General features: G+C 42.1%; 1 protein-coding gene across 2 annotated transcripts; it reads left to right on the top strand.

Moving 5' to 3' along the window:
- Positions 1–1,324: 1,324 nt before the first annotated feature.
- On the top strand, positions 1,325–26,778 carry F11 (coagulation factor XI). 2 transcript variants are annotated; one of them, XM_009208031.3, is made up of 15 exons: positions 1,325–1,690; positions 2,527–2,582; positions 6,810–6,972; positions 8,301–8,407; positions 9,337–9,496; positions 11,454–11,563; positions 11,901–12,060; positions 16,830–16,939; positions 17,087–17,201; positions 17,290–17,396; positions 21,889–22,057; positions 23,647–23,822; positions 24,425–24,520; positions 25,693–25,832; positions 26,412–26,778. In XM_009208031.3, the coding sequence occupies exons 2-15, from the start codon at positions 2,528–2,530 to the stop codon at positions 26,571–26,573; spliced, it is 1,830 nt and encodes a 609-aa protein (XP_009206295.2). In that variant the 5' UTR covers positions 1,325–1,690; position 2,527; the 3' UTR covers positions 26,574–26,778. The 2 variants fall into 2 exon arrangements, with proteins under 2 accessions (XP_009206295.2, XP_003899481.2); XM_003899432.4 differs by having other exon boundaries at positions 17,039–17,201.
- Positions 26,779–26,939: the final 161 nt, after the last annotated feature.

Here is a 26,939-nt window from a genome sequence, read left to right as displayed (position 1 = left end):
AATTATGATTCCATTTATAAACACAAAATCGTATTTTGCTTCTCTAGGAAAAATTGAGAGCCTTCTCTGAACCATAAAATTATCTTTCTCCAAAATGTATTCAAATCAGGCATATTGAAAACTGTTTTGTGTTCGTGTTGTGAGGTTTTTTAGGGGACCGCACAGAAACTCTGAGCACTAGTTAGTGCCTTATGTTCTAAATGAGGAAACTGAAGCCAAGGGCCTGCAGGTGGCTGGTGACAGTGCACAGGCTGGTTCCACTCAAGTCACATGACTCGTCAGCCAGTGAGTAGGTCTGGGTGACAGCAGGCAGGGATGAACATGCCCTCCATAGGCTTTCAGACCTTCTTCAAGGCCAGAGGGAAAGCCTTCATGGAAATATAATTATGTGACACCCCCCAACATTTTTTCGCAAACTTTCCTGCCTATAAGCGACAGGTGCTACCACTGGAAGGCTCCCTCCAGGACAAAACCACCCTTTCCTTCCGGGATGTGACCTGCTCTGCTTTTGCTGACTGTCATGCAGCCGCTAGACATGTCACTTCCTAGCTCTCCATTTGGGTCTGTGTCCCAGGATGTAAAGAAAGCTAAAAAGAGGCTGGGCGTGGTGGCTCATGCCTGTAATCCCAGCATTTTGGGAGGCTGAGGCTGGCGTATCATTTGAGGTCAGGAGTTTGAGACCAGTCTGACCAATATGGTGAAACCCTGTCTCTACTAAAAATACAAAAATAAATAAATAAATAAATATAAATTAGCCAGGCATGGTGGCACGCACCTGTAGTCCCAGCTACCCAGGAGGCTGAGGCAGGAGAATCGCTTGAACCTGAGAGGTGGAGGTTGCAGTGAGCCGAGATCACGCCACTACACTCATGCCTGCATCACGAGAGACTCCGTCTTAGAAAGAAAGACAGAAAGAAAGAAAGAAAGAAAGAAAGAAAGAAAGAAAGAAAGAAAGAAAGAAAGAGAAAGCTAAAAGAGCATTTTTTTTTGTTTTGTTTTAAAAAATAGACTTTTAGTGTTCACAAGTGAGAATTTAAAAAAAAAAAAAAAAGGCTTGGTCTTAGAAGGAATCCTGTCTGCATAGGCCTCTGAGGGGCAGCCTTACCTGAAAGGAAACTGACTCCACAGGAGCCAGGCACTTAGGAGCGATCTGTACTTTGCTTCCCACCCGTCCTGTCTCCCCCAGCAGCCAAAGTCTCCTCCCTCCACTATATTGCAAATCAATGAATCCATTAGACTTTCCCTGTTTTCTTTTTAGACTTTGGGATTCAAGGTAAGCTGGAATTAATGGTTAACAGCCGACAGGTGAAAGTGTGGTTAAATGCAGCTTTGGCTAGCAGGCACGTTGTGTGACCGCTAAGGCACACAGACAAAATCAAGCTCTACAGCTGTCTCTGTGTATGTCACTTGTTTGAATATGAATTAAAATTAAAATATAAATTCAATGTATTGAGAAAGCAAGCAATTCTCTCAAGGTATATTTCTGACATACTAAGATTTTAACGACTTTCACAAATATGCTGTACCGAGAGACAATGTTACATAACACTGAGAACTAGTACAAGTAAATATTAAAGTTAAGTGACCATTTCCTACACAAGCTCATTCAGAGGAGGATGAAGATCAATTTGGAAGAAGAAAAACACCCTTATTAAGAATTGCAGCAAATAAGCAAACAAGGTCTTTTCAGGTACAGTTTCAGAACTTATTATTTAACATTCCTCTCAAGCAAATATGCCTTGAAATGCTTTTTGTAAATCATAGGAATTTAAAAACACTTTACAATAGAGAATGACGGATTTTTAAAATGTGTCTGATTGAGCTTTGTAGCGATGTTCAGCTAATATCCATAACTAATTCGAGAGGAAATGGGGAACGAAAGAAGAGCAACAGTGTCTACTCAGTAACAAGTGTTTTATGAGTTAAAAAGGCATCCAAATGCGATACTGAAAAATCGGAAGTCTTGATTTGTCTCACTGATGACTCTGTCTTTCCTACAGCCTGTTTAATGCTTAGTGGGGACAAATAGATTTATAGGTGACCAAGACAATCTATTAATGTATTAGCCACAGATTTTTTTAAATAGAAAATTTTCTAAGTAGGAAATCATTCATAGCTCTTTGAAAGATATAGGGAGAGGCCTCAAGGAAAGAAAGGAAGGAAAAAAATTGGGAAAGGAAACAAAGGCGAAAAATTGGGGCGGGGAGAGCGGCCAGATGGTGGCGGTGGGAAGGATCTGATCATAGGAAGCAGCGGGGCGACGGGGAAGGAGGGAGGAGGGGAGGGCCTGCTTCCCTGTGGGTTCAGCTTCTGCAGAAGCTAGTGTTGAGCGATACACACACAGCCACACTAAGGAGTGCTCCAGGATTGGGAAAGATAACATTCAACATTATAATGAGAAACCCGTGAACGCTATTGAGTTAACTACTCACCTCTCTCCCTATTTCTTGTAAATCTTAGTGTCAGTAAACTAATTCTAAATTTACATTTTATATTCTAAAAACATGCACCTTTTTCTCATTGTAGGATGATTTTCTTATATCAAATGGTACATTTCATTCTATTTACGTCAGTTTCTGGTGGTAAGTAGAGTGTTATCTTAACTAGGGACTGGGAGAGGGAAACCACACTACAGTCTCCACACATGTGGGAGAATCCCACACTGTTTATGCCAGGGAAGGAAATAAAATGGTTTTCTTTACTTCCTGATTAAGGCTCCAGAGGTTTTCAAAGCAGGGTAGGAATTGAGGTGAAAAAATTGTTTGTACTGGTAGGAATCTGTGTCTTTATGTATACCGTATCTATATCCATGCCTACGTACATCATTCATTTAAATGATATTTAAAAGCAATATTAAAAAGAAGAAATCTTGACTCGCCTCACTAATTGGTTGGTTTTTCATAAAGCAGCCAGTTCAATGGAACATACACACACACATAAAATAGGAATTTTGTACTGAAAAATGTTATGTAAATATTCATACATAGTTTATGCATTTCAATAATTTAACTACCCTGTTAATTCTCCACCCTATGTCACATCTGCTAAATCTGTTTATAAATTACTTAGCCAATATTAAGTAGGATATATCAGTACAAGTATTGTTTAGTTCCACGACCATTCTTTATTTAAAATGAAAGCTGAAGCATTCTTTTAGAAAAATAGCTTATGTATACATGTTATATTTAATTTCTGATACTATTGCTAGGATTTTAAGCACAGCAAATTCTTCTTTTTCTGGCATATGTGAAAAAAGGCAAATCTAGGTGAAGATATTAAAGATAAATTCCACTTAATATATTAAATTACACAGTTCATAAGTTCAATGTTCTCTGTGACAAGATTACTGCTCAAGTTATACTATTCCTTTGTTATAATTATCCGGAAATTGTATTGTTATTTCATTGATAAACATGTCAGCGCTAAATAATTGGATATATTTTGAACACTGGACCCAATAACTGCATGAACAATTGGCCCCCGAATCATGAGATCTACATCCATGGGTTCAAACAACCTTGGAGTGAAATATTTTTTTAAAAATTGTACTCAACATGTGTAGACATTTTTCTTGTCATTGTTCCCTAAACAACACAGTATAACAACAATTTACATAACATTTACATTGTACTAGGTATTATAAGTAATCTTAAGATGATTTAAAGTACACAGGAGGCTGTGAGTAGGTTATATGTAAATACTATGCCATTTTATATCAGGGACTTGAGCGTTCATGGATTTTGGTATCTTGCAGCCAATTCCTCACAGACATCAAGGAATGATAGTGTACATATATAGGTCCTTTATACATGCATACGGAACATTTACAGTTATTGACCACACACAAGCCTCTGAAACAAGTCTCAACAGATTTTAAAGGGTTAAAATTATACCAAACATGTTATTCAATCACTGTGAATGGGAGCTAAAATAATAATAAAAAGGGAACTGAAAATCCCCAAATGTTTGAAAATTGAGTATACCTTTTTAAATTAATATGAGTCAGAGATGAAATCACAATGGTAATTACAAAAAGAATTGTACAATAATGAAAATACAGTATATCAGAGCTTGGAGATGTAACTGAATCAGTGTTGAGATCAAATGTATAGATTTACATGTATACATTAGAATACAGAAAAGGTAAAAATTAATGATATAAGATGACCAGAAGATAGAGAATAGTGACTTAAGTGCTAAGAAACTAGAAGGCAGAAAGAATAAATCTCAGAAATTAATTAAATGGAAGACAAACATATTTGAGAGATCAACATAATCCCTTTCCAATCCATTTTATAAGGTCAGTGTAATCTTAACACCAAAATCTCATAGGAAAATTCTGAGAGGGAAAAAAAAATCACAGGTCTTTTATCTTATGAACATATGTAAATATCCTTAACAAAATATTATCCAACTTAACCCAGTAGAATGTTAAACAAATTAAAGGATGATTACAGTGTGACATTGTGACATTAGGCTTATTCCAGGAATGAAAAGTTGATTTAACATTCAAAATCAATAGATGTGTGACTTTGGGGTATATACCAAAAAAAAAAAAGAAGGGAAAGCAGGACTCACACAGATATACCTGTACACCCATCTTCATAGCAGCGTTATTCACACTAATCCAAAGGCGGAAGCAGCCCATGGCTTTATCGACAGGTGGCTGCATAAACAAAGCGTGGTACATACCGACAATGGAATATTACTCAGCCCTAAAAAGAAAGGAAATTCTGACACATGCTACCACATGGATAAACCTTGAAGACATTATGCTAAGTAAAATAAGCCAGTCACGAAAGAACAAATACTGTGGGATCCCACTGATATGAGGTACCTAAGGTAGTCAATTTCATCAAGACGGAAACTAGAACAGAGGTTGCCAGGGGCCGAGGGGTGAGGGAAGGGATGAGAGCTGGTGTTTAATGGGCACAGAGCATCTGCTGGGGAAGTTGGAAAGTTCTGGAGGCGGATGGTGCTGATGGTTACGCAGCAGTGTAAATGCACTTAGTGCCACAGAACTGTACACTCAAAATGGCTACATGGCACATGGTATGTTATCTGTCACAATAAAAAATAAAAATAATTTTAAATATTAATATGTGCAGAAAAATGCTTGCTAAAATTCTGTTAATGATCAAAACTCTTAGTAAGCTGGAAATGGAAGAGAACTTTCATCGACCATTAAAGGGCATTTTAAACAAAAGCAAACAAAAATCCAAACCAAAAGTTTTCAAAAAACATAATACATAATAGTGGAATATTGAAAGCTTTCCCAAGGGATTGAGAATAAGACAAGAAGACTTCCCATTGTTTCCATTTAATATTATAAGGAGGTACTAGTTGGTGCAGTAAGGATAGGAAATAAAAGGAAAATGATTAGGAGGAGCATAAGCTCTCATTTTACACAGATGATATGATTGTGTACCCAGAAAAATCCAAAATTAACCATCACATAAATTATTTGAGCCAATTAATTAAATTAGTAAGAAGTCTAGATACAACGTAAATATACAATAGCAAGCCCTTGCTAGTTCGCAAAACAGATTAACTGGTTTTTACTGACACTAGAAGCTGCATGTGGATTTTCCAAAATTTTTAAAATGTTTATATGTTTAGGAGCTGTAAGTGCAGATTTCTTACATACATATGTTATGCAGTGGTGAAGTGCCGGCTTTTAGTGTACCCATCACCCAAGTAGTGAACCCACAGGTAATTTTTCAATGCTCACCCACTCCCATCCTCCCACCTAGTGGCATATTGAAAATCAATTTGTCTTGTAAAATTAAATAATCCAATTAGGAGGGGGATATATTCTAAGAAAATCAGTGCATGGTGCACACACACAGAGCACGTGTGTGCACGTGTGTGTGTGCACGCACGCACGCACGTGTGAGAGAGAAGGACAGAGAGAGAAACTGAGTCTTGCTCTGTCGCCCAGGCTGGAGTGCAGTGGTGCAAACACAGCTCACTGCAGTCTCAAACTCCCAGGCTCAGGAGATCCTCCTACCTCAGCCTCCCGAGTAGCTGGGATTACAGGTGGAAACCACCATGCCCAGCTAATTTTTTTTTTTTTTTGTATTTTTTATAGAGGCAGGGTCTTGCCACGTTGCCCAGGCTGGTCTTGAGCTCCTCAGCTCAAGCAATCTGCCTACCTTAGCCTCCCAAAGTGCTGGGATTACAAGCACGAGCCACTGCGCCCACACCACATGATTAAATATAGAACATTTATTTGATTCGTCAATTAATATTCTTCTTAAAAGTAGTATTTTAAAGTAGCAAGATTGCTTTCCCCCCAAAGATGGGGATTTCCATGGTGGGGTTTCCAGATTATTCTCAGTGGGGTGAGGATGTATATTATCACACCCCCGGGCCATCAGATGCTATCAGAAACTGATCACTCTGGAGCCTTCGTTTCAAACAAGCACAGGGTTTGGACGAAGAGAAGCAGTTAGGAAAGCAAAAAGCAGAAGGCTCATTCCAAACCGGGATGAGATCCTGAAAAGCAGCAGCTTTTGCCAGTAAAGATCCTTGAAACGATTCAATCACTCTCAAAGCACTCCTTGTCTCCAAGACATGACTCATAAGCACAATTCCATTGAAGCCAAGGTACCATTTTGTGATTTTCGTTTCCAGCTGAGGCTGTTCATTCAAAAAACTCACATAAAAGTGTTCGTTGCCTTGATTTCCAAATTCAGGTGTATTTCCTGTTAAGTAGAGTTACTTGCCTTGCCTTTATGAGATTATTACCTAATTACATATATGCCCAGTAAAATCCAAAATAAAGCATGCCATGTGTTACATCACAGAATGTGTGACTCGGTTGTTCAAGGACATCCACTTTGAAGGAGGGGACATTGCTACGGTTTTCACACCAAGCGCCAAGCACTGCCAGGTGGTCTGCACTCACCACCCACGATGTCTGCTCTTCACTTTCACGGCGGAATCTGCATCTGAGGATCCTACCCAGTGGTAAGTGCTTCTGTTTCCACATCGAGGAGACAGATTTTTACAGGGAGACTGCTGTTCTTAACACATCTCCATCTACCGTTTTACACAATTTAACATTGACAACTGGAAGAGCAATTGTCTTTCAGTTGAAATATTATTACAGAAAGAAGGGATGGTGTTTAGGCAATTCAGAAAAGAATAAATATGCCTCCAAGTGTAGGCTTTCCAGCCTCTCTTACAGTCACAGTATTAATGGTATGTTTCTTCTGTTTGTCTCAATTTTTATGCTTCTTAAACATTTCACACTTTGCTTTTCTATCAATTATTAATTTTTGTTGTGCTTTAAACTGGAACTTCTCCCAACTATTTTATTAGAAAAAAATTAAATATTTAAAAAGATAATTTGAAGAAATAGTACAGCACCATGATCCCTTGCCACCACCAAGACTGCAATGTTTGCTATATTTGTATAGCAATATACAATATACAATATAGTATATAATACAATATACAATACCTATATTTGTACACATGCTTAACCATTTGAAATAATTTTAAAACATGACACTTTACCCCAAATACTTCAACATGCATTATCCTACACAAAAGACATATGAAATTTAACAAGAATTCCTTTATATTATTTCAGTTTTCCCTCAAATGTAATTTATAATTTATAGTAATTAACCAGAATCTTACCAAGAGTCACACACTGCATTGGGTTGTTTGTCAGGTTTAAAATATTTTGAACAGTCCGCCAACCATTTGTGTTCCCATCCTGAGCTTGAAAGTGTAATAATAAGCCTTTCTGTAGAATTAAGTTTTCAACATCTTTGTGTATTATTGCTACATTCACAGGCATTTATATAGCACCCTGAACTTATAAAATTTACTATTCCAGAATCTAGAACAGGGTTTGGAAAATGCCTTCTTAATAAAGCAGAGTAAATATGTTAGGCTTTGTGGGCAAAACCCGCAGTAAAGCCAAGGATATTATATAAGTATTTATGTCACCACTTAAAATGTAACCATTTGAAAATATAAAAATCATTTTGTAGAGCTAACAGGCTAAACAAAAACACACAGATTTTTGGTTGCATTTTATCAACAGGCCATAGTTCACCCATTCCTGTTTGTTCCTGTTAGGAAGGAGTATTACATGTAGTCTCTTAAGTGTAGGGATGTTGAAGTAGAAAGCGAACTCAGAATCTTGCTAAGAAAATATTTGTTTTGGCATGAGATAAAGTATTTTGTTTCCTTCTCTTTGGCTTTCTGTGTGCTGACTTTTAAGACCCATTATTTTAAAAACATAAATTCCTATTCAGTAATACGCATTTTTTAAAAAACAGGTTTACTTGTGTCCTGAAGGACAGTGTTACAGAAACACTGCCAAGAGTGAATAGGACAGGGGCGATTTCTGGGTATTCTTTCAAGCAATGCTCACACCAAATAAGCGGTAAGATATGTTGTTAGAATCAACAAATACCAGCTGTGATGTATACATATAGTCACATCAGTTATGGCTTTATGGCAATGAAATAAAACACTGCTATGTGGAAATAAACCCCCTTAATGAAGTTCTTTCAATGTAGAGTATAAACTAACATACATGCCTGCCCTCCAACACACTAAAAATTTCCTTACCTCATAGAAAGACATATGTTACTACCTCACTTCTCATCACTTATTTATATTGTTTCTACTTCCCAGCCTAAAATCTTAAATGAAAGTCTTTTTTTTTTGTGACAAGGTCTCACTCTGTTGTCCAGGCTGGAGTGCAGTGGTGCAATCACAGCTCACTGCAGCCTCAACCACCTGGGTTCAAGTGATCCTCCTGCCTTAGCCTCTGGAGTAGCTGGGACCAGAAGCATGCACCACCATTCCCAGCTAATTTGTTAATTGTTCCTAGAGACAGAGTCTCACTGTATTGCCCAGGCTGGTCTCAAACTCCTGGCCTCAAGTGATCCGCCCGCCTTGGTCTTCCAGAGTGCTGGGATTCCATGGTGCCCAGTTGAAATTCTTTATTAAACATATTAATCCAAATCAAAAGGAGCAAATATAAAAGTTGAAGTGACACTTGTCTTAATAGTGAGCAGATACTTGAATGAGTTAATTAGTGAAATAATCAGTGCAATTAAGGAGAAGAGAGGCGAGGTCAGAAAATCAAAATGTGAATTTACGAGTCTAAAATTGTTACAATACAAGAAGGACATTGGCATTCTTTTACTGCTTTCATTCAAGAATAAGAATTTTGTAGATTAATGTAACAAAAGACTTCTGAGGAAAGGTGGGTGAAAAAGTTCAGGGGGAGTCAGGAGGGACAGTTGCTGAGGTCAGCGCCTCTGGAATCTGGAAGGTACTCACGTTTTCCGCTTTTATTTCCAGCTTGCAACAAAGACATTTATGTGGACCTAGACATGAAGGGCATAAACTATAACAGCTCACTTGCCAAGAGTGCTCAAGAATGCCAAGAAAGATGCACGGATGACGTCCACTGCCACTTTTTCACGTATGCCACAAGGCAGTTTCCCAGCCTGGAGCATCGGTGAGTGAGCCTCGGCATTCGAGTGGCCAGTGACAAACAGAATGGTGATTCACTAAAAAGTTTTTGTCATCAACTTTATGCCAGAATTAATTTTGAACCCCTAGAAGGCATTTCAATAAAAGTACTCCTGGTTTTCTTCATGAAAAACACACTTAAAGCCTAATTTGGATGCATTTCATTTGTGGTAAGGAGTTTATCTTTTAATAACACTGTCAGAAAAATATATACACTTAGCTAATTTCAAAAGTGCTACACTTTTAAATTGGCAATTTTGAAACAGCTACAATTGGTCTGATTGTCAGTGCCCTTCCCAGTCTAAAAAATGTTACAGTATAACAGAATAAAAATAAAAACCTACTCCTCTCTCTCTCTCCCTCTAAATAACAGTTCCTTACCTAAGACAAAATACTCATGTAAAAAGTGTTATCCTGCTGCATACTGGATTTTGAAATATTTCAAGGATAAATCTATTGTGTAAGGATTTAAAAATGATCTGATCTCTAATGACCAAATCTGTGTCCTCATCTTTAAAAATTTCCATGGGAAATAGATTATTAATTTGTATATTCAGAAATATACATTATACAATATACAACATTATGCAATATTGTATACAATATACAACATTATCCAATATTGTATACAATATACAACATTATACAATATTAATTTGTATATTCAGAAATATACTGAGATAACTTAGATTTTCATAGTAAACTGCATTTATCTGGAATCAACAGAAAAGTGAAAAACATTCTAATTACTAATATTTGTGGGTTTCTTTCTTTTTTTTTTTTTTGACAAAGTTTTGCTCTTTGTTGCACAGGCTGGAGTGCAATGGCGCGATCTCGGCTCACTGCAACCTTAGCCTCCTGGGTTCAAGTGAATCTCCTGTCTCAGCCTCCTGAGTAGCTGGAATTATAGGTGCCCACCACCATGCCTGGCTAATTTTTGTATTTTTAGTAGAGATGGGGTTTCACCATGTTGGCCAGGCTGGTCTCGAACTACTGACCTCAGATAATCCTCCCACCTTGGCCTCCCAAAGTGCTGGGATTGCAGGTGTGAGCCACCGCACCCGGCCTAATATTTCTGTTTTAACATTGGATTTTAACATTCTGCCTGCCACATTAACAAAGAGGAGTAAACGGAAAGCAAACAAAGCATCAATGAGTTATTTCAAAAACAACAGTGGTTACACACACACACACACACACACACATACACACACCCCAAACCCCTAACTTAGTCATTTGACTTGCAACGCTTGTCTGTAGCTCAGCTCAGATGACAGCTTTTATGTCTAAGACTTAACGGAATGTGAACTGCAAGCCAAGAAAGTGGAGGCTGCTAAGCAAGATAAAAAAAGTAAAATCATTAAAAGTAAGAAGGACTTGGCCAGGTGCAGTGGCTCACTTTGCGAGGCCGAGGTGGGCAGATCACCCTGAGGTCAGGAGTTCGACACCAGCCTGACCAATATGATGAAACCCCATCTCTACTAAAAAAGAATACAAAAATTAGCCAGGCATGGTGGTGGGCGCCTGTAATCCCAGCTACTCGGGAGGCTGAGACAGGAGAATCGCTTGAACCCGGGAGGCAGAGGTTGCAGTGAGCCAAGATCGTGCCATTGTGCTCCAGCCTGGGCGACAAGAGCCAAACTCCGTCTCAAAAAAAAAAAAAAAAAAAAGTGAGAAGGGCTTGAGAAGTCATTCATTCATGCAGTCTCCTTCTTCATGTGGCCACTCTCTCAAGCTGTCACTGTACTGAAGAAGAAATAAAGTTACACAGTTCACAGGTGCTTAGCGGCACTGCTGGGACCACGCCCAGCCACTCAGCCTCCCAGATGGATGCTTCAGGGTCTCGCAGGTCCTTTCTCCAAAGGGGACTTTCTTATTGTCTCATGTTTTCTCCTCCTTGCACTTGGAAGAATAAGACACGTTTCCTTTTTCTTTTTATTCAGTAACATTTGTCTACTGAAGCACACCAAAACGGGGACACCAACCGGAATAACGAAGCTCGATAAAGTGGTGACTGGATTTTCACTGAAATCCTGTGCACTTTCTAATCTGGGTAACTATTGACTTCTTGATGACGTAGTGCAACCATTAAACATGCTGATGATCAGGACAATAGATCTCACTCAGGTTACCAGCTTATGCTCACAATGGAACGGACCCAAAGACCTTTACCTTCTTCATGTGATAGATTTCATCATGTCTTGTACAGTTAGATCCTCTATTTAAATTTCAAGTTTAAAATAATCATGTCATTTTCTTCTAAATAAAAAAAATTTAAAAGATCTTGGGATACACTTAAATTTTTTAATATGGAATTTACAAATGCTGTGACTGGAATTTTCCTGATAGCTGGTGAACTGAGTTCCTAACACAGTTCTTCTGTTTCGCAGCTTGTATTAGGGACATTTTCCCCAATACAGTGTTTGCGGACAGCAACATCGATAGTGTCATGGCTCCAGATGCCTTTGCCTGTCGCCGAATCTGCACTCATCATCCCGGTTGCTTGTTTTTTACCTTCTTTTCCCAGGAATGGCCCAAAGAATCTCAAAGGTAAGGAGTTAACAAGTAAGGATAATTTGTTATCTTTTTAAAATAGCTGATCAAAATCCATCATTAAAAACTCCAAGTAACTAAAAATTTACTCTAAATGTTAGTATAGGATAAAAATTGCAAAGAATTTCTAGCCCCTCTCCCATTCTATTCCCCACCTACTTAGCACAAACCCGACATTACCAAGGACTCTTTTTTTTTTTTTTGAGACGGAGTCTCGCCGTACTGCCCAGGCTGGAGTACAGTGGTGTGATCTCGGCTCACTGCAACCTTTGCCTCCCGGGTTCAAGTGATTCTCCTGCCTCCGCCTCCTGAGTAGCTGGGATTATAGGCATGGACCACCATGCACAGCTAATTTTTTTTTTTTTTTTGTATTTTTAGTAGAGACAGGGTTTCACCATGTTGGCCAGGCTGGTCTTGAACTCCTGACCTCAGGCGATCTGCCTGCCTCAGCCTCCCGAAGTGCTGAGATTACAGGGTTGAGCCACCATGCCTGGTCAATAAATTTTAAAATAAATATTATTTTACCTAAATAAATGTTAGGTACAGGTACAGTTTTGCTACATGGATATACGGTGTAGTGTGAAGTCTGGGCTTTTGCTGCTCCACCCTCCCCTATCCTTCCAACTGTCTGAGTCTCCAATAGCTTTCATTCCACTCTCTCTGTGCCTGTGTACATTTTACTCAGCTCCCACTTATAAGTGAGAACATGGAATATTTCACTTTCTGTTTCTGAGTTGTTTCACTTGAGATAACAGCCTCCAGTTCTATTCATGTTGCTGCAAAAGACATGATTTTATGATTTTTTATGGCTAAGTGACATTCTACAGTCTATTCTATACACCACATTTTCTTTATCCATTCATTTGTTGATAGACTCTTAGGTTGATCCATATCTTTGTTATTATGAGTACTGCTGCAGTAAACATGTGAGTGTAGGTATCTTTGTGAAATAATGATTTTTTTTCTTTCTTTTCCTTCGGACATGTACCCAGTAGTGCTGGAGGTCTCCACCTTGGCAAAGGGAGAGTTGTCTAATTCTAAATGAAATGAAGAGATTCCATTTCCACTTCATGACCACTAAAAGACAATTCAGTCCAATGCTTTGTTTAAAATAATTGAACCAGGAGCAGAAAGAGCTGAAAATGTCAGTGAAATGTCAAACCCAAAGTGGAGAGAGAGAGGTGGAAATGAATGTCTCCATCAAGTGGGTTAGGATGATGGTGGAGGGAGATTTGAGAATTGAGTTCCTGTTTCCTTACCAATGGAAATTAACACAGGACATCAGAAACAGCATGAGAAATTTCTTTGATTACCAAAAGGACATTAGCTAAGGTTGCTGTCCCTCTTTTATTTATTTATTTAAGACAGGGTCTTGCTCTGTCACTCAAATTTGGGTGCACTGGGTGTGATCTCAGCCCACTGCAGTCTCCACTTCCTAGGTTCAAGCAATCCACCTGTCTCATCCTCCCAAGTTGCTGGGACCACAGGTGTGCACCACCATGCCCAGCTAATGTTTGTATTTTTGTAGGGACAGGGTTTCGCCACGTTGGTCAGGCTGGTCTAGAACTGCTGGCCTCAAGCAATCCATTGGCCTTGGCCTCCCACAGTGCAGGGATTACAAGCCTGAGCCACCATGCCCAGTTTGCTATTCTTCATTGGCAGCATTCACTTAAACAAACAAACAAACAAACAAACATCCATAAAATTAAGTCAGTTTTAAAACCTAGCTTGTATATATCTTTGAATTGGAACTCTCAGAGCCCTCAGCACTTGCTTGCTTGGCCTCCTGTTGATGAAAATGTGTCCTCCAGACAATTCAGCCAAGGGGAGCCCCATGTGCCTTGCCCATCACATGAACCTCACTTTCCACTGAGTGAGGCTGTAATTTCAGAAGTGCCAGGTTTGTCACATGAAAATATATCTGTTACCATCACTTACTGAACAAATTTAGTAGAATTCGTTTGGTGCCTATTATATATCAGGCATTGTTCTGAAGACTGGGGATACCATTTAGTGAACTAAATAGATGAAAACCTTGCCGATTGGACCAGAGTGGAGATGAGAGAGAAGTGACCAGATTGATATGTGTTACAGCAGAGAGCCAATAAGATTTACTGATGGATTGGACCATGGATTGTGAAGTAGTCAGAGATAGCTCCGAGACTTTTGGCCCAAGAAACTGGAAAGATGGAAATGCTGATGACAGAGATGTGGAAGGTTTCACAAGCGGCAGAGTGTAGGAGAAGCAATGCCCATGACACATCTAGAGGAAAGGGTTGAACCGACAGCTGGAAATAGAAGTCACATTCAGGAGAGAGGTTTATGTATAGATCTGTGTTTAGGTGTCGCCAATATACAACTGATATTTTTTAAAAATCTAGTGAAATTATCAAAGAATTAAATGCAGACAGGGAAGAAAGTAGGTCCAAAGATGGAGCCTTGAGGTGTTATAAAGTTCAGAAATAAGAAAGATGCCATTGTCACTTGTAATTTTGTGTTAGTCACTGCTCTTTTCTTTGTCTTATTCCCTTACCGATCAATTCCTAGACTAGGAATAACACATTTGATCTTTAATACAGAATGTGATAGGAATGTGGCTTCTATAAGCCAAAGCTTGGCAATTTAAATTTAAATTTATTAAAATTAAATAAAACTGGCTGGGTGCAGTGCCTCATGCCTGCAATCCCAGTACTTTGGGAGGCAGAGGCAGGTGGATCACTTGAGGTCAGTAGTTCGAGACCATCCTGGCCAACATGGCGAAACCCCGTCTCTACCAAAAATACAAAAATTAGCCTGGTGTGGTGGCATGTGCCTGTAATCCCAGCTACTCAGGAGGCTGAGGCAGGAGAATCACTTGAACCCGGGACATGGAGGTTGCAGTGAGCCGAGATCGCGACACTGCACTCTAGCCTGGATTACAAGAGAAAGTCTCTGTCTCAAAGAAAGAAAGAAAGAAAGAAAGAAAGAAAGAAAGAAAGAAAGAAAGAAAACTAAAAATTCACCTTCCCAGCTGTATTGGCCACATTCCAAGTGCTCAACAGCCACATGTGGTTGGCGGTTACTGTATTGGATGGCATAGACATAGAATATTTCCATCACTGCAGGAAGTTCTAGGGACAGCCTTGTTCTAGACTGTGGTTTTGTCTACTTAGGAAAAGTCACTCTTTTCCAGGAAGATGCTTCCAGGGTGTAGAGTCAACGATGTACTTCACTCATCTCCTTGTAAACCTGTTGCAATCCTGGATAGGAGGTTTCTAGGTAGCATGAAGACTCCTGAATCTTTAAGACAGGCTGGGAGTTTTGAAAGGAAGGAAATGGAAAGGGAAGATACTGGGAAGACTGACAACAGAGCAAGCTCAGAAAATTGTTACGGAGCCAGGTGATTGCCTGAAAAATGTGCCCGCAAACTCCATGGGTCATGGAGTGTGACTTCTGCGGTTTATGGGTGTCACTCCGCGGTTTATGAGTGCGGACCCTGCGGGCTGCAGGTGACTCCATGGTTTGTGAGTGACTCCTGTGGTCTGTGAGACCTGTGCCTATGGGTGTGGACTCATGGCTTCAGAGTGACTCTGTGGCTCTGTGGCGTGACTCTGTGGTTTATGAGTGGACTCTGTGGTTTATGGGTGACCTCGTGGCTTGGAGTGGGTGTGACCTGCTCAGAGTGTGACCTGTGGCTCAGAATGGTTTCATGAGTGTGACTCTAGGGAGTGCAGTGGTGGGTGGATCTGTGTTTATGGTGTGACTCCATGGTTTAGAGTGTGATCAGGAGCCAGGAGTGTGACTCTGTGGTTTATGGTGGACTCCCATGGTTTGTGAGTGTGACTTGTGGTTTAGGGAGTGTGTGGATCAGGGAAGCTGGAGGTGGTGGTTTGAGGTGACTGTGGTTTCAGGAGTGGACTGACGAGGGTGGTGGACTGACGAGGAGTGTGGACCTCGTGGGTTTTACGGGTGACTCTGTGGTTTATGAGTGCACCTGCGGTTTTATGGGTGGACTGTGGTTTATGGGTGTGACTTTGTGGCTGAAAGTGGTGATCAGGTTTGCGAGTGACTCGTGGTTTATGGGTGTGGACTGCGGTTTGCGAGTGTGGACCTGGCTGGTTTGAGGTGAATTTGTGGTTTGCGGTGTGACTCCATGGTTTATGAGTGTGACTCTGTGGTTTATGAGTGACTCTGTGGTTTGCGGGTGACTCCATGGTTTGTGAGTGACTCTGTGGTTTGCGGTGACTTCAGTGGCTCGAGTGTGACTGTGGTTTATGAGTGTGACTCTGTGCCGGTGGTGTGCACCCTGCGGTTTGCGGACTGGTTTATGAGTGTGACTCCGCGGGTTTGCGGGTGCGGACTGGTTTATGAGTGTGACTGCGGTTTATGGGTGTGACTCCATGGTTTATGAGTGTGACTCTGTGGTTTATGGGTGTGACTCTGTGGTTTGAGTGTGACTCTGTGGTTTATGAGTGTGACTCCAAGGTTTATGGGTGTGACTCCGTGGTTATGAGTGTGACTCCGTGGTTTATGGGTGTGACTCTGTGGTTTATGAGTGTGACTCCATGGTTTATGGGTGTGACTCCATGGTTGATGAGTGTGACTCCGTGATTTATGAGTGTGACTCTGTGATTTATGAGTGTGACTCCATGGTTTACAAATAGTACTTTCAAAATGGAAAATCTTCACAATTAAGTGCCAGCATGAGCTGACTTTACTTTCTCTAGGTGCTGTAAAAATGTTTTTACGTGTCTGATATATTTCTACTTCCCTTTTGTTTTTGTTAGAAATCTTTGTCTCCTTAAAACATCTGAGAGTGGATTACCCAGTACACGCATTAAAAAGAGCAAAGCTCTTTCTGGTTTCAGTCTCCAAAGCTGCAGGCACAGCATCCCAGGTAAACTGAGTTCTGCACTCTGGCTGAGAGTGACCAGCCCCGAGGAGGCTGATGCATGCTGAGGGAGGGTCTCGCTCTGACATGTGGTCTGCTGTCTAGTGTTCTGCCATTCTTCATTTTACCATGACACTGATTTCCTGGGAGAAGAACTGGATATTGTTGCTGTGAAAGGTCACGAGGCCTGCCAGAAATCGTGCACCAATGCCGTCCGCTGCCAGTTTTTTACCTATGCCCCAGCTCAAGCATCTTGCCACGAAGGGAAGTAAGCCATGTGAAGCGCCATGCAGATACCCTTGTCTCGTCTGCCTGTGAGGCGCATTATGTTTATACCGTTTTGTTTCCAACTGCAGGGGCAAATGTTACTTAAAGCTTTCTTCAAATGGATCTCCAACTAAAATACTTCGCGGGAGAGGAGGCATCTCTGGATACACATTAAGGCTGTGTAAAATGGATAATGGTGAGTATAATGTCACTTGAAAAAATACAGCTGAAGGAATTATTCCATACGGAATCCATCACAACCAAGACTGTCAGGTCCAGCCGCAGAGGGGAGAACGTTCATGAAATAAACACATTTTGCCATTTTCCGTTGTTTTCACTCCTATCATCCAAGCTGACCATGTTTTAAAGGTAAATACTGGGGCTTGACCAAACCGCACATTGCCTAGTATTAACTAAATATATGTTTTAATTTGACACGTTTATACACCTGGCATTTCTGTTTTCCTTCTTTCTTTCTTTCTTTCTTTTTTTTTTTTTTAAACAGAGTCTCACTCTGTTGTCCAGGCTGGAGTGTAGTGATGTGGTCAGTGTTTACTGCAGCCTCTGCCTTGAACTCCTGGACTCCAACAATCCTCCCACCTTAGCTCCCTGAGTAGCTGGGGCTACAGGCGTGCACCACAACACTCGGCTAATTTTTTGTAGAGATGGGGTCTTGCCATGTTGCCCAGGCTGCTCTTGAACTCCTGGGCTCAAGCGATCCTCCCGCTTTGGCTTCCCAAAGTTCTGGGATTACAGGTTTGAACCACTGTACCCAGCCACAACTGGCATTTCATAATGAGACCCAGACTCTGCCAACACTCCTGTGATCAAGGCCAGTAATCTTTCCTATTATCCTTTGTAAGGGAAATATCGATCAATACTTTGGTTAGTCAAATTACTCATTTTCTTCTTAAAAATGTGTATCTATTCAAGAAATACTGGCACACCTCCTTTTTAGAGGTCTTTATTCAGATTCCATGCAGGGTTCCGGAGACTTAGGAATTGGCATAGGTTAAGGTAAAACTTTACTAACAACAATGAGTGTGGTAGGGTGGAAATAAGAGTGTTTAGATTATACAAGACCTATGATAACATAAAAGTTGCAAGAAAAATCCAACCAGCAGTGTTTCCATCACAGTGGCCAATTTCTGAGTATAGTCGCAAGAGATGGTTTGTAGGCAAACAGAATTGTTCCAAGGGACAAAATCCCCAACAGGAAAGAACGCACCACAGACACTCCTGCCTAAATTACCGTCGTAACTCAGGATGGCTTTACTATATACTGATTTACAGAAGCTGCATGTTCTTAACTGTTTATTGCTAAATGTCCAATATTCCAATACACTGTAAGATGCAACTGAGATTTAATGAATAAAATGCAAGTGATAATCATGCTTTGTCATAGTTTTAGAAGCACAAAAACCTTTCGTGTCAGATTATCTGCTGTACTGAGAAGGCGAGTCAATCCTTCATTTCTGAGAACTTGTTTTGTAGAACATAAAGATGTCATATTGGCCGGGCGCGGTGGCTCACGCCTGTAATCCCAGCACTTTGGGAGGCCGAGACGCATGGATCATGAGGTCAGGAGAGATCGACCATCCTGCCACACGGTAAAAGCCCCGCCTCTACTAAAAAAATACAAAAAAACTACGGGTGTGGTGGCTGGCGCCTGTAGTCCCAGCTACTCGGGAGGCTGAGGCAGGAGAATGGCGTGGAGCCTGGTAGGTGGAGCTTGCAGCAGCTGAGATCCCGCCACTGCACCCTGTGCCTGGGGGATGAGGAGACTCCGCCTCAAAAAAAAAAAAAAAAAAAAAAGATGTCATATTGCCTCCAACACTGATATCCTAACTAGTAAACCGCTACTCCCAGAGCTCAGAGGCGTCCGGCTTGAATCGCTGGATGGCTCCAAGCCTCCCAAGTGCCACAAGCCCATTTCAAGTCAGATCCCACTTTTCTCACTATAATTTCCCTTTAAGACAAGAAGGAGCATTCAGCACCATTCTGTTGTCTTTCTTCTACTTCTGAGCATTAGAAGGGATGCTTAGTGTCAAAAACGCTAATGTTGACATGGTTTAAAATATGGGAACGAGCACATATACCTTAATACATTGCAGATTGCGTTTCCCCCCTTCCTTCTTCATTATGGTTTTCTCGTTGGATTTACAGACTCTGGCCTGTAGAAGTTACAGAATATACCAGATAAAGATTGATAGCTGCAGGAGAAAATGTAAGATAAAGGAAAATAAACTCTTATGTCTTTTCAGTGCACCTTTGGAGGGAGTGAATTAGATAACTAGGTTTTTGCTGCACTGTATTTGATGGAATAACTCCCTAATGTGAAAGGGAATAGCTACGTGAGATGTTGATGGTGTCTTGTCTGCCATTGGTCTACAATGTAACTTAACTTTCTGAAGATAGATAGCAGCACCATTAAAACAAACATTTCTTAACACAAAATATGATTCTAAACACGTATTTTCAGCCTTTCGTTTAAACTGAGAATCAAAATAGGATGAACATCAAGGCCTCTCACCTGTACCTAATAGGTCTTGATTGAGTTATTTCTAACATACCCTAGTTACTGCTTACCTATTAATTTTCCTAAAATTTACCTTTATGACACTTCCCACCTTGCGAACTATAAAGGCTTCCGAGAAATTCCAGAATAGAGGACCCTCCAAAACAAATTTTCACCCTACCAGCTCTAAAATGAGAGCCTCTGTTCAGGCTTCCAAAGACACATCCTGCTCGTTCTCACCTCAGTTGCTGTTAGCTGCTGTTTCCTTCCAAACTCCTTCTCTCTTCCTCTCCTTCTATTTGAAATCCGCCCCAGAATTATACACTCATTTTCCTACCATGGAAAAAAAGGCCTAGTAAGGTTGTTTTATACCCACAAAACTAGTGAGTGGATCTTCTAGGATCCGGCTTCTCATCAGTGATTCTTCTGTTAACTTAGACTCCTCCCTTACCTTGGGACACGGAGCCTCTCTGAGCACCTGAGCCTGGTTATTCTAAGTGTGATCCAGGCACGGCACATTGGCATCACCCAGGAGGTTATTAGAATTTCAGGACCCACACAGACGTTACGGAGTCAGGATCTGCAATCTGAAAGCTATGCAGGCGACCCACAGGCACATAAAAGTATGAGTCGCATAGGTGTGTGCGTGTGTGTGCGTGTGTGTGTCTAGAATACTGCTGTCTACGAACACCCACTCCCATGCCATCTGTGTTCCGTGTGTGCGTGTGTGTGCACGTGTGTGTGCATGTGTGTATGTGTATGTGCATGTGTGTGTCCAGAATACTGCTGTCTACAAACACCCAAGTCCCATGCCATCTGTGTTCTGTGTGTGTGTGTACGTGTGTGTGTGCATGTGTGTGTGCATGTGCATGTGTAAGTCTAGAATACTGCTGTCTACGAACACCCCACTCCCATGCCATCTCTGTTCCTTGTGTGTGCGTGTCTGTGTGTGTGTGCGTGTCTGTGTGTGTGTGCATTTGCGTGTGTGTACACACGTGGGTGTGCATGTGTATGTGTGTGTACGTGTATGTGTGTGTCTGCGTGTGTCTAGAATACTCTTTACTAACACCTTAATCCTTTACGTGCCATCTGTGTTCCGCGGTGTGTGGTGGAGTGTGTGTAACGTGGAGCAAAGCGCGGTGGTATGATTAGGCATGCACGGTAAAAAAGGACAGGCATGTGGTAAAGGCGCAGGTGCTGCAGGTAAGGTAAAGATGTGTGCGTGTGTGTGGTCTGAATACCGCCATGAACAATCCTTTAATCTACGCCATCCGTGTCCGCGGTAAAGGCAGTATGTGTTCAGGAGCATGAACACCTTAACCTTACGCCATCCGTCTGCAGGTGCAGTTCCAGAGCATGAACACCCCACCCCACGCCATCCGGTTCCATGGCAATACCGCTGGTCCAGCCCGAGGATGGGTCTGTGTTGGGGCATCCAGCGCGAGAGAAAAGAGAGGAACTGTTCTTCTTAGGCAGCCACAAGAGTAAAGAAACACAGGATGAATCTAAGTCAAAGTCCCTGAAAAGTACTAAGGACCCCAGAGAATCCCAAACTGTCAACAAGGCCAAAGGTCAGAGGAAGTTCGCAGATCAGTCTTACTTTGGACGTGGATGGAGCAGGAGTGACTGGGAGTCATGGTCAGCAGAGTCATGGGAACAGGGCAGGAACTGGACAATGGCTGCAGCTTGAGGGCAAGGTGCTCGCCTTTTCTTTCTAAGAGTAGTTCTCAAACGCCAGCAGGGCTGGTTTAAACACAGAGGGCTGAGCTTCCAGGCTGGAGTTTCTCATTCACTGGATCTGAGGTGGGGCTGAAGAATGTGCATTTCTGACAAGTTCCCAGGTGACACTGTTGGTCTGGAGACTGCACTTGACAACCACTGGTTTCAAAGAACCATTCGCGTTATCATTTGAAGAAGGATAAGACAGCCTCGTAGTACCACACAAGAGGGCCGCATCCTTTGGGGTGTGTAATTACAAGATGAATTAGTTAATTCCATTTTTCATGTGCATGTTTTGCTTTGGCAACTTGATTATAAAGTCTCTGTAACTCAGGGTCATGATAAACTGTTGACTTGAGGGAAGGTTTTCTTCTTCTTGTTCCTGAAAGAGCGTAATTACTGATGGAAAGGAAGATGTAGGAAGCTGCTCATCGCAATGCTTCTGTTGCAGAGTGTACCACCAAAATCAAGCCCAGGATCGTTGGAGGAACTGCATCTGTCCGTGGTGAGTGGCCATGGCAGGTGACTCTGCACACCACCTCACCCACTCACAGACACCTGTGTGGAGGCTCCATCATTGGAAACCAGTGGATATTAACGGCCGCTCACTGTTTCTATGGGTCAGTACCATGGCTGCTTTTATTAGTTCATCTTGTTCACACATTTATAAAAAATATTACTAGCATATTAGGAAATACCTTAATCAATTAAATTGTCTTATTTGCAAAATTAATGAATTCCTTCAGTGGTAAAAAAGGCAGAAAGGAAGAGTCCCTCATGGTCTCCCAGCATCAGAACAGGTGTAGGTACACGGCCGCTTGACTGCCTGCAATTCTGCTTCCCGTTTAACCACATCCACATCCCCAGGGGCCTTCATGTTATTCCCTGCAAGAGCATACCTCCCTCTCTGTGTGTCTCGCTCTGTGCGCTGCGCCCAGAACTAAACTCACAGAGGATTTACCACTCTCTGAATCAAATTTCTAATATGTGTGTGTGCATGTGTGCGTGTGTGTGTGTGTGTTTAAATACAGAAAGAGGCCAGGTGTGGTGGTTCATGCCTGTAATCCCAGCACTTTGGGTGGCTGAGGTGGGAGGATCACTTGATGCCAGGAGTCTGAGGTCAGCCTGGGCAACATAGTGAGACCCTGTCTCTAAAAATTATTTAAAAACGAGTCAGGCCTGGTGGTTTGTGCACCTGTAGCACCAGCTGCTCAGAAGGCTGAGGTAGGAGGATTGCTTGAGCCCAAGGGTTCAAGGGTTCAGTGAGTTACTACAGTGCCACTGCGCTCCAGCGTGAGCAACAGAGCGAGACCCTATCTCTAAGTAAATAAATAAAATACAGAAAGAGTTCAGTCGGCGTCCGCAAACTGGGTTCCTTACTTAGGTCACTCTCAGCACTGGCCAAACACAAAGGCTCCAGCTGGGGGTATATTTATTCCAGGGAAGTTAAGTCAGCCAAACTTTCTGTTTGCTACTTTAGTGTCCTCTGAGTTGTTTCCAGACACAGTTTTGTGTGCTTTTAGCTTCGCTGCTTAATCAGTCTGCACACCATGTTAAACTCAAGAACACGTGTGAAATCAAGCATCCCCTCGCTAATTCGTCACATATGGGAACGGAGGAAACAGGAGTAACAAATTGAGTTCTCTCATAAACACAAAGCCCACCGATGAGGGTGATCCGGTCCAGTGGATCCGGTGCAGGTCAGGCGCTGGTGGTGGCGCAGGTAAGGCAATTACGTGCACCAGGCAGTTTCAGGTAAGGCCCAGCGTAGGTGGTTCAGGGAAGGCAGGCCTGTAGCGTAGGTAGGTTTCAGGTGTTCAGGTAAGGCTGCAGGTTCAGGTACGCAGCAGGTGCAGGTAGCCCAGGTGGTGGCAGAACGCGCAGTCTGCGGTGGCGCCCTCACAGGTCCAGGTGGTATGTACCAGGCATGTGGTGAACCAGGTGCAAGGCAGGTGCAGGCCCAGGTACCAGGTGGTGTTGATAATGGATGTGGAGGTCTGACCATCTTTGTGCATAATGGATCTTCCTGATAGGGTGATAATGTTTCTTTTTATCCTGAAAAATCTTAGGAAAAAAACCACTTTTTTCCACCTAAATGTCCGTCATTGGCAGAAAATATTAGTAATAGTTAAATAGTCACACACTTCACAATGTCTGGGAATTATTTTCAGTAAAGGAAATTTCTTTTCCTCTGCTGTTTGCTCCTTAGGGTAGAGTCACCTAAGATTTTGCGTGTCTACATTGGCATTTTAAATCAATCTGAAATAAAAGAGGATACATCTTTCTTTGGGGTTCAAGAAATAATAATCCATGATCAATATAAAATGGCAGAAAGTGGGTATGATATTGCCTTGTTGAAACTGGAAACCACAGTGAATTACACAGGTATGGAGAATTTTATCTGGAAAGTTATCTCCAATGGTGAACTGGATAAAATGTTTAACGCTGCTAGATTTACGACCTGAGCCTGCCAGTCTCTCCGTGTGTTATCATCATGGAAGCGAGAGGGCCTGGAACACGAGCCATTCATTCTGTTAAGGCTGACACACGTTCCTGGTGATTGAAACTTATTTGGGGAATGTGGGTGAAGAGATACGTTTTCCTGAGGCCTCTTCAGGTGCATAGAATGACACAATTTCATAATACATTGGAATAGTAAAGATAATTTGGTCTAAAGATAATTTAGTAAAGGTAATTTAGGGATGAAGGACTGAAGGTTAGGACAATTAAGCAACTTGTGCAGGATCACAAACTGAGTTGGATGAGGAGTTAGTGGCCGGGTGGGGCTTGTCTCTTTCTCGCCCCCTCATCCTGGCGCTTGTGCGATATTATGCTGAACCTGAGGGAGGAAAATATACGACAACAAGGCAAAAAATGAATATAGTAAACAAAGAAAACACAGATAATGTACAGTGGAAGAAGAGTCTCTTCTGGAAAAGAGGATCTATTTTGCATCTCATATTTAAACCATGATTTTTTACATTTAGATTCTCAACGACCCATATGCCTGCCTTCAAAAGGAGATAGAAATGTGATATACACTGACTGCTGGGTGACTGGATGGGGGTACAGAAAATTAAGAGGTAAAAATGATGTTATATGTGCTCCAGCCTAGAAATGAAGAACGGAAACTTTTCTGCCCTATCAAGTCATGTAGCTGAAGCACAATCGAGCCACACTACTCAGCTGCAGGAAGCGGATTAATACCGATGGAGAGGGAAAAGTCACCCAAGTGAGGCTGGTGCCTCGTCTGTTTGATTGGACATTTTAAATGTGACTACATCTCTTTAAAGACTAATTATATTTAATGAAGTTTAATGTGAAGCCTAGCACTTTTCAGTAAATGTTCTAGCCTGCTATCCAATTACTTTCTCTGGGAAGTCATTCCAGTTAGAGTCATAATTAATTTTGGAACTTAATTAACATTAACAAAATGGTACATGCAATAGTGGGAATAATGTCTTCTTCATACTTGTAATTATAAAAGGTCCGTGAAGTAAATCTAACATTTTTTCCTTCTAGATTTTTATATAGGCATGATTGTTGTTGTTGTTGTTTTTGAGATAGAGTCTCGCTCTGTCACCCAGGCTGGAGCCCAGGCTGGAGCACGATCTCAGCTCACTGCAAGCTCTGCCTCCCAGTTCAAGCAATTCTCCTGCCTTGGTCTCCCAAGTAGCTGGGATTACAGGTGCCCACCATCACCCCAAGCTAATTTTTTGTATTTTTAGTAGAGACAGGGTTTCACCGTGTTAGCCAGGATGGTCTCGATCTCCTGACCTTGTGATCCGCCTGCCTCGGCCTCCCAAAGCGCTGGGATTACAGGCGTGAGCCACCTTGCCTGGCCGTGATTTTTATTTTAAATATACGCGGCCGGGCGCGGTGGCTTACGCCTGTAATCCCAGCGCTTTGAGAAGCCAAGATGGGTGGATCACTTGAGGTCAGGAGTTCAAGACCGGCCTGCCCAACACGGTGAAACCCCATCTCAACTAAAAATACAGACATTAGCCGGGCATAATGGCAGGTGCCTGTAATCCCAGCTACTCGGGAGGCTGAGGCAGGAGAATTGCTTGAACCTGGGAGGTGGAGGTTGCAGTGAGCCGAGATTGCGCTACTGCACTCCAGCCTGGGCAACAGAAAGAGACTCCGTCTCAATTAAAAAAAAAAGTGTGTGTGTGTGTGTGTGTGTGTGTATGTATATACGTTTATGTGTATTGTATATGGTTATTCCACAAACAAACCAAAAAATTTTTTTCAGACAAAATACAGAATACTCTCCAGAAAGCCAAGATCCCCTTAGTGACCAATGAAGAGTGCCAGAGGAGATACAGAGGACACACAATAACCCATAAGATGATCTGCGCCGGCTACAGGGAAGGAGGGAAGGATGCTTGCAAGGTAACGCAGTGCTCTTAGCCAATGGAATATACACAAATTGGAATGCTTAATGCATTTTTTTTTTTGAAACGGAGTCTTGCTCTGTCACCCAGGCTGGAGTGCAGTGGTGTGATCTCTGCTCACTGCAACCTCCACCTCCAGGTTCAAGCGATTCTCCAGCCTCAGCCTCCTGAGTAGCTGGGATTATAGGCGTGCGCCACCACGCCTGGCTAATTTATTTTGTATTTTTAGTAGAGACGGGGTTTCACCATGTTGGCCAGGATGGTCTTGATCTCTTGACCTCGTGATCCACCCGCCTTGGCCTCCCAAAGTGCTGGGATTACAGGTGTGAGCCACCGTGCCCGGCCCCTTAATGCATTTTGAAAAGCAGTCTTCTGCCAATGAGCAGGGAACACAGTGTATTTGCTTGACTTGGCAAAAATGAGGAGACTGACTGGATGAACACAAGCACCCAGGTTCTCTGCAGTATATTAAGAGTCCAAGACAGCATTTACACGAAATCAACCCGAGCAAGATGTGCTGAAGACGGGAAGCGTCTGAGTTGATCTGTGCACCTTTTCTTGTCTCCCCTCATTCTAGGGAGATTCGGGAGGCCCTCTGTCCTGCAAACACAACGAGGTCTGGCATCTGGTGGGCATCACGAGCTGGGGCGAAGGCTGTGCTCAAAGGGAGCGGCCAGGCGTTTACACCAACGTGGTCGAGTACGTGGACTGGATTCTGGAGAAAACTCAAGCAGCGTGAACGGGTTCCCAGGGGCCACTGCAGTCCCTGAAGGACAGAGGATTTGCTGGGAGAGGGTGTTGAGTTCATTGTGCCAGCATGCTTCCTCCACAGGAACACGCTGAAGGGGCTTGGTGCTGGTAGGAAAATGCCAGAAGAAAACAAACTGTCACAAGCTGTTATGTCCAAAACTCCCGTTCTGTGATCATTGTAGTTTGTTTCAGCATCCAGTCTCTTTGTTTCTGATCATGCTTCTAAGGAGTCCAAGAATTACCATAAGGCAATATTTCTGACGATTACTATATAGGCAGATATACCAGAAAATAACCAAGTAGTGGCAGCAGGGATCAGGTAGAAGAACTGATAAAAGAAGCCACCATAAATAGA

This window comes from Papio anubis, chromosome 3 (genome assembly GCF_008728515.1).
Source record: "Papio anubis isolate 15944 chromosome 3, Panubis1.0, whole genome shotgun sequence".
NCBI lineage: Eukaryota > Metazoa > Chordata > Mammalia > Primates > Cercopithecidae > Papio > Papio anubis.
Note: the sequence above shows the minus strand (reverse complement) of the source record. Positions and strands in the feature narration are given on the sequence as shown.

Bases quoted from the DNA above. Each gene is read 5' to 3' on its own strand.
- F11 (XM_003899432.4), top strand. From the start codon at position 2,528: ATGATTTTCTTATATCAAATGGTACATTTCATTCTATTTACGTCAGTT. The intron at 11,564-11,900 runs GTAACTATTGAC...TCTGTTTCGCAG, and splicing joins CTGTGCACTTTCTAATCTGG to CTTGTATTAGGGACATTTTC. The intron at 23,823-24,424 runs GTATGGAGAATT...TTTTACATTTAG, and splicing joins AACCACAGTGAATTACACAG to ATTCTCAACGACCCATATGC.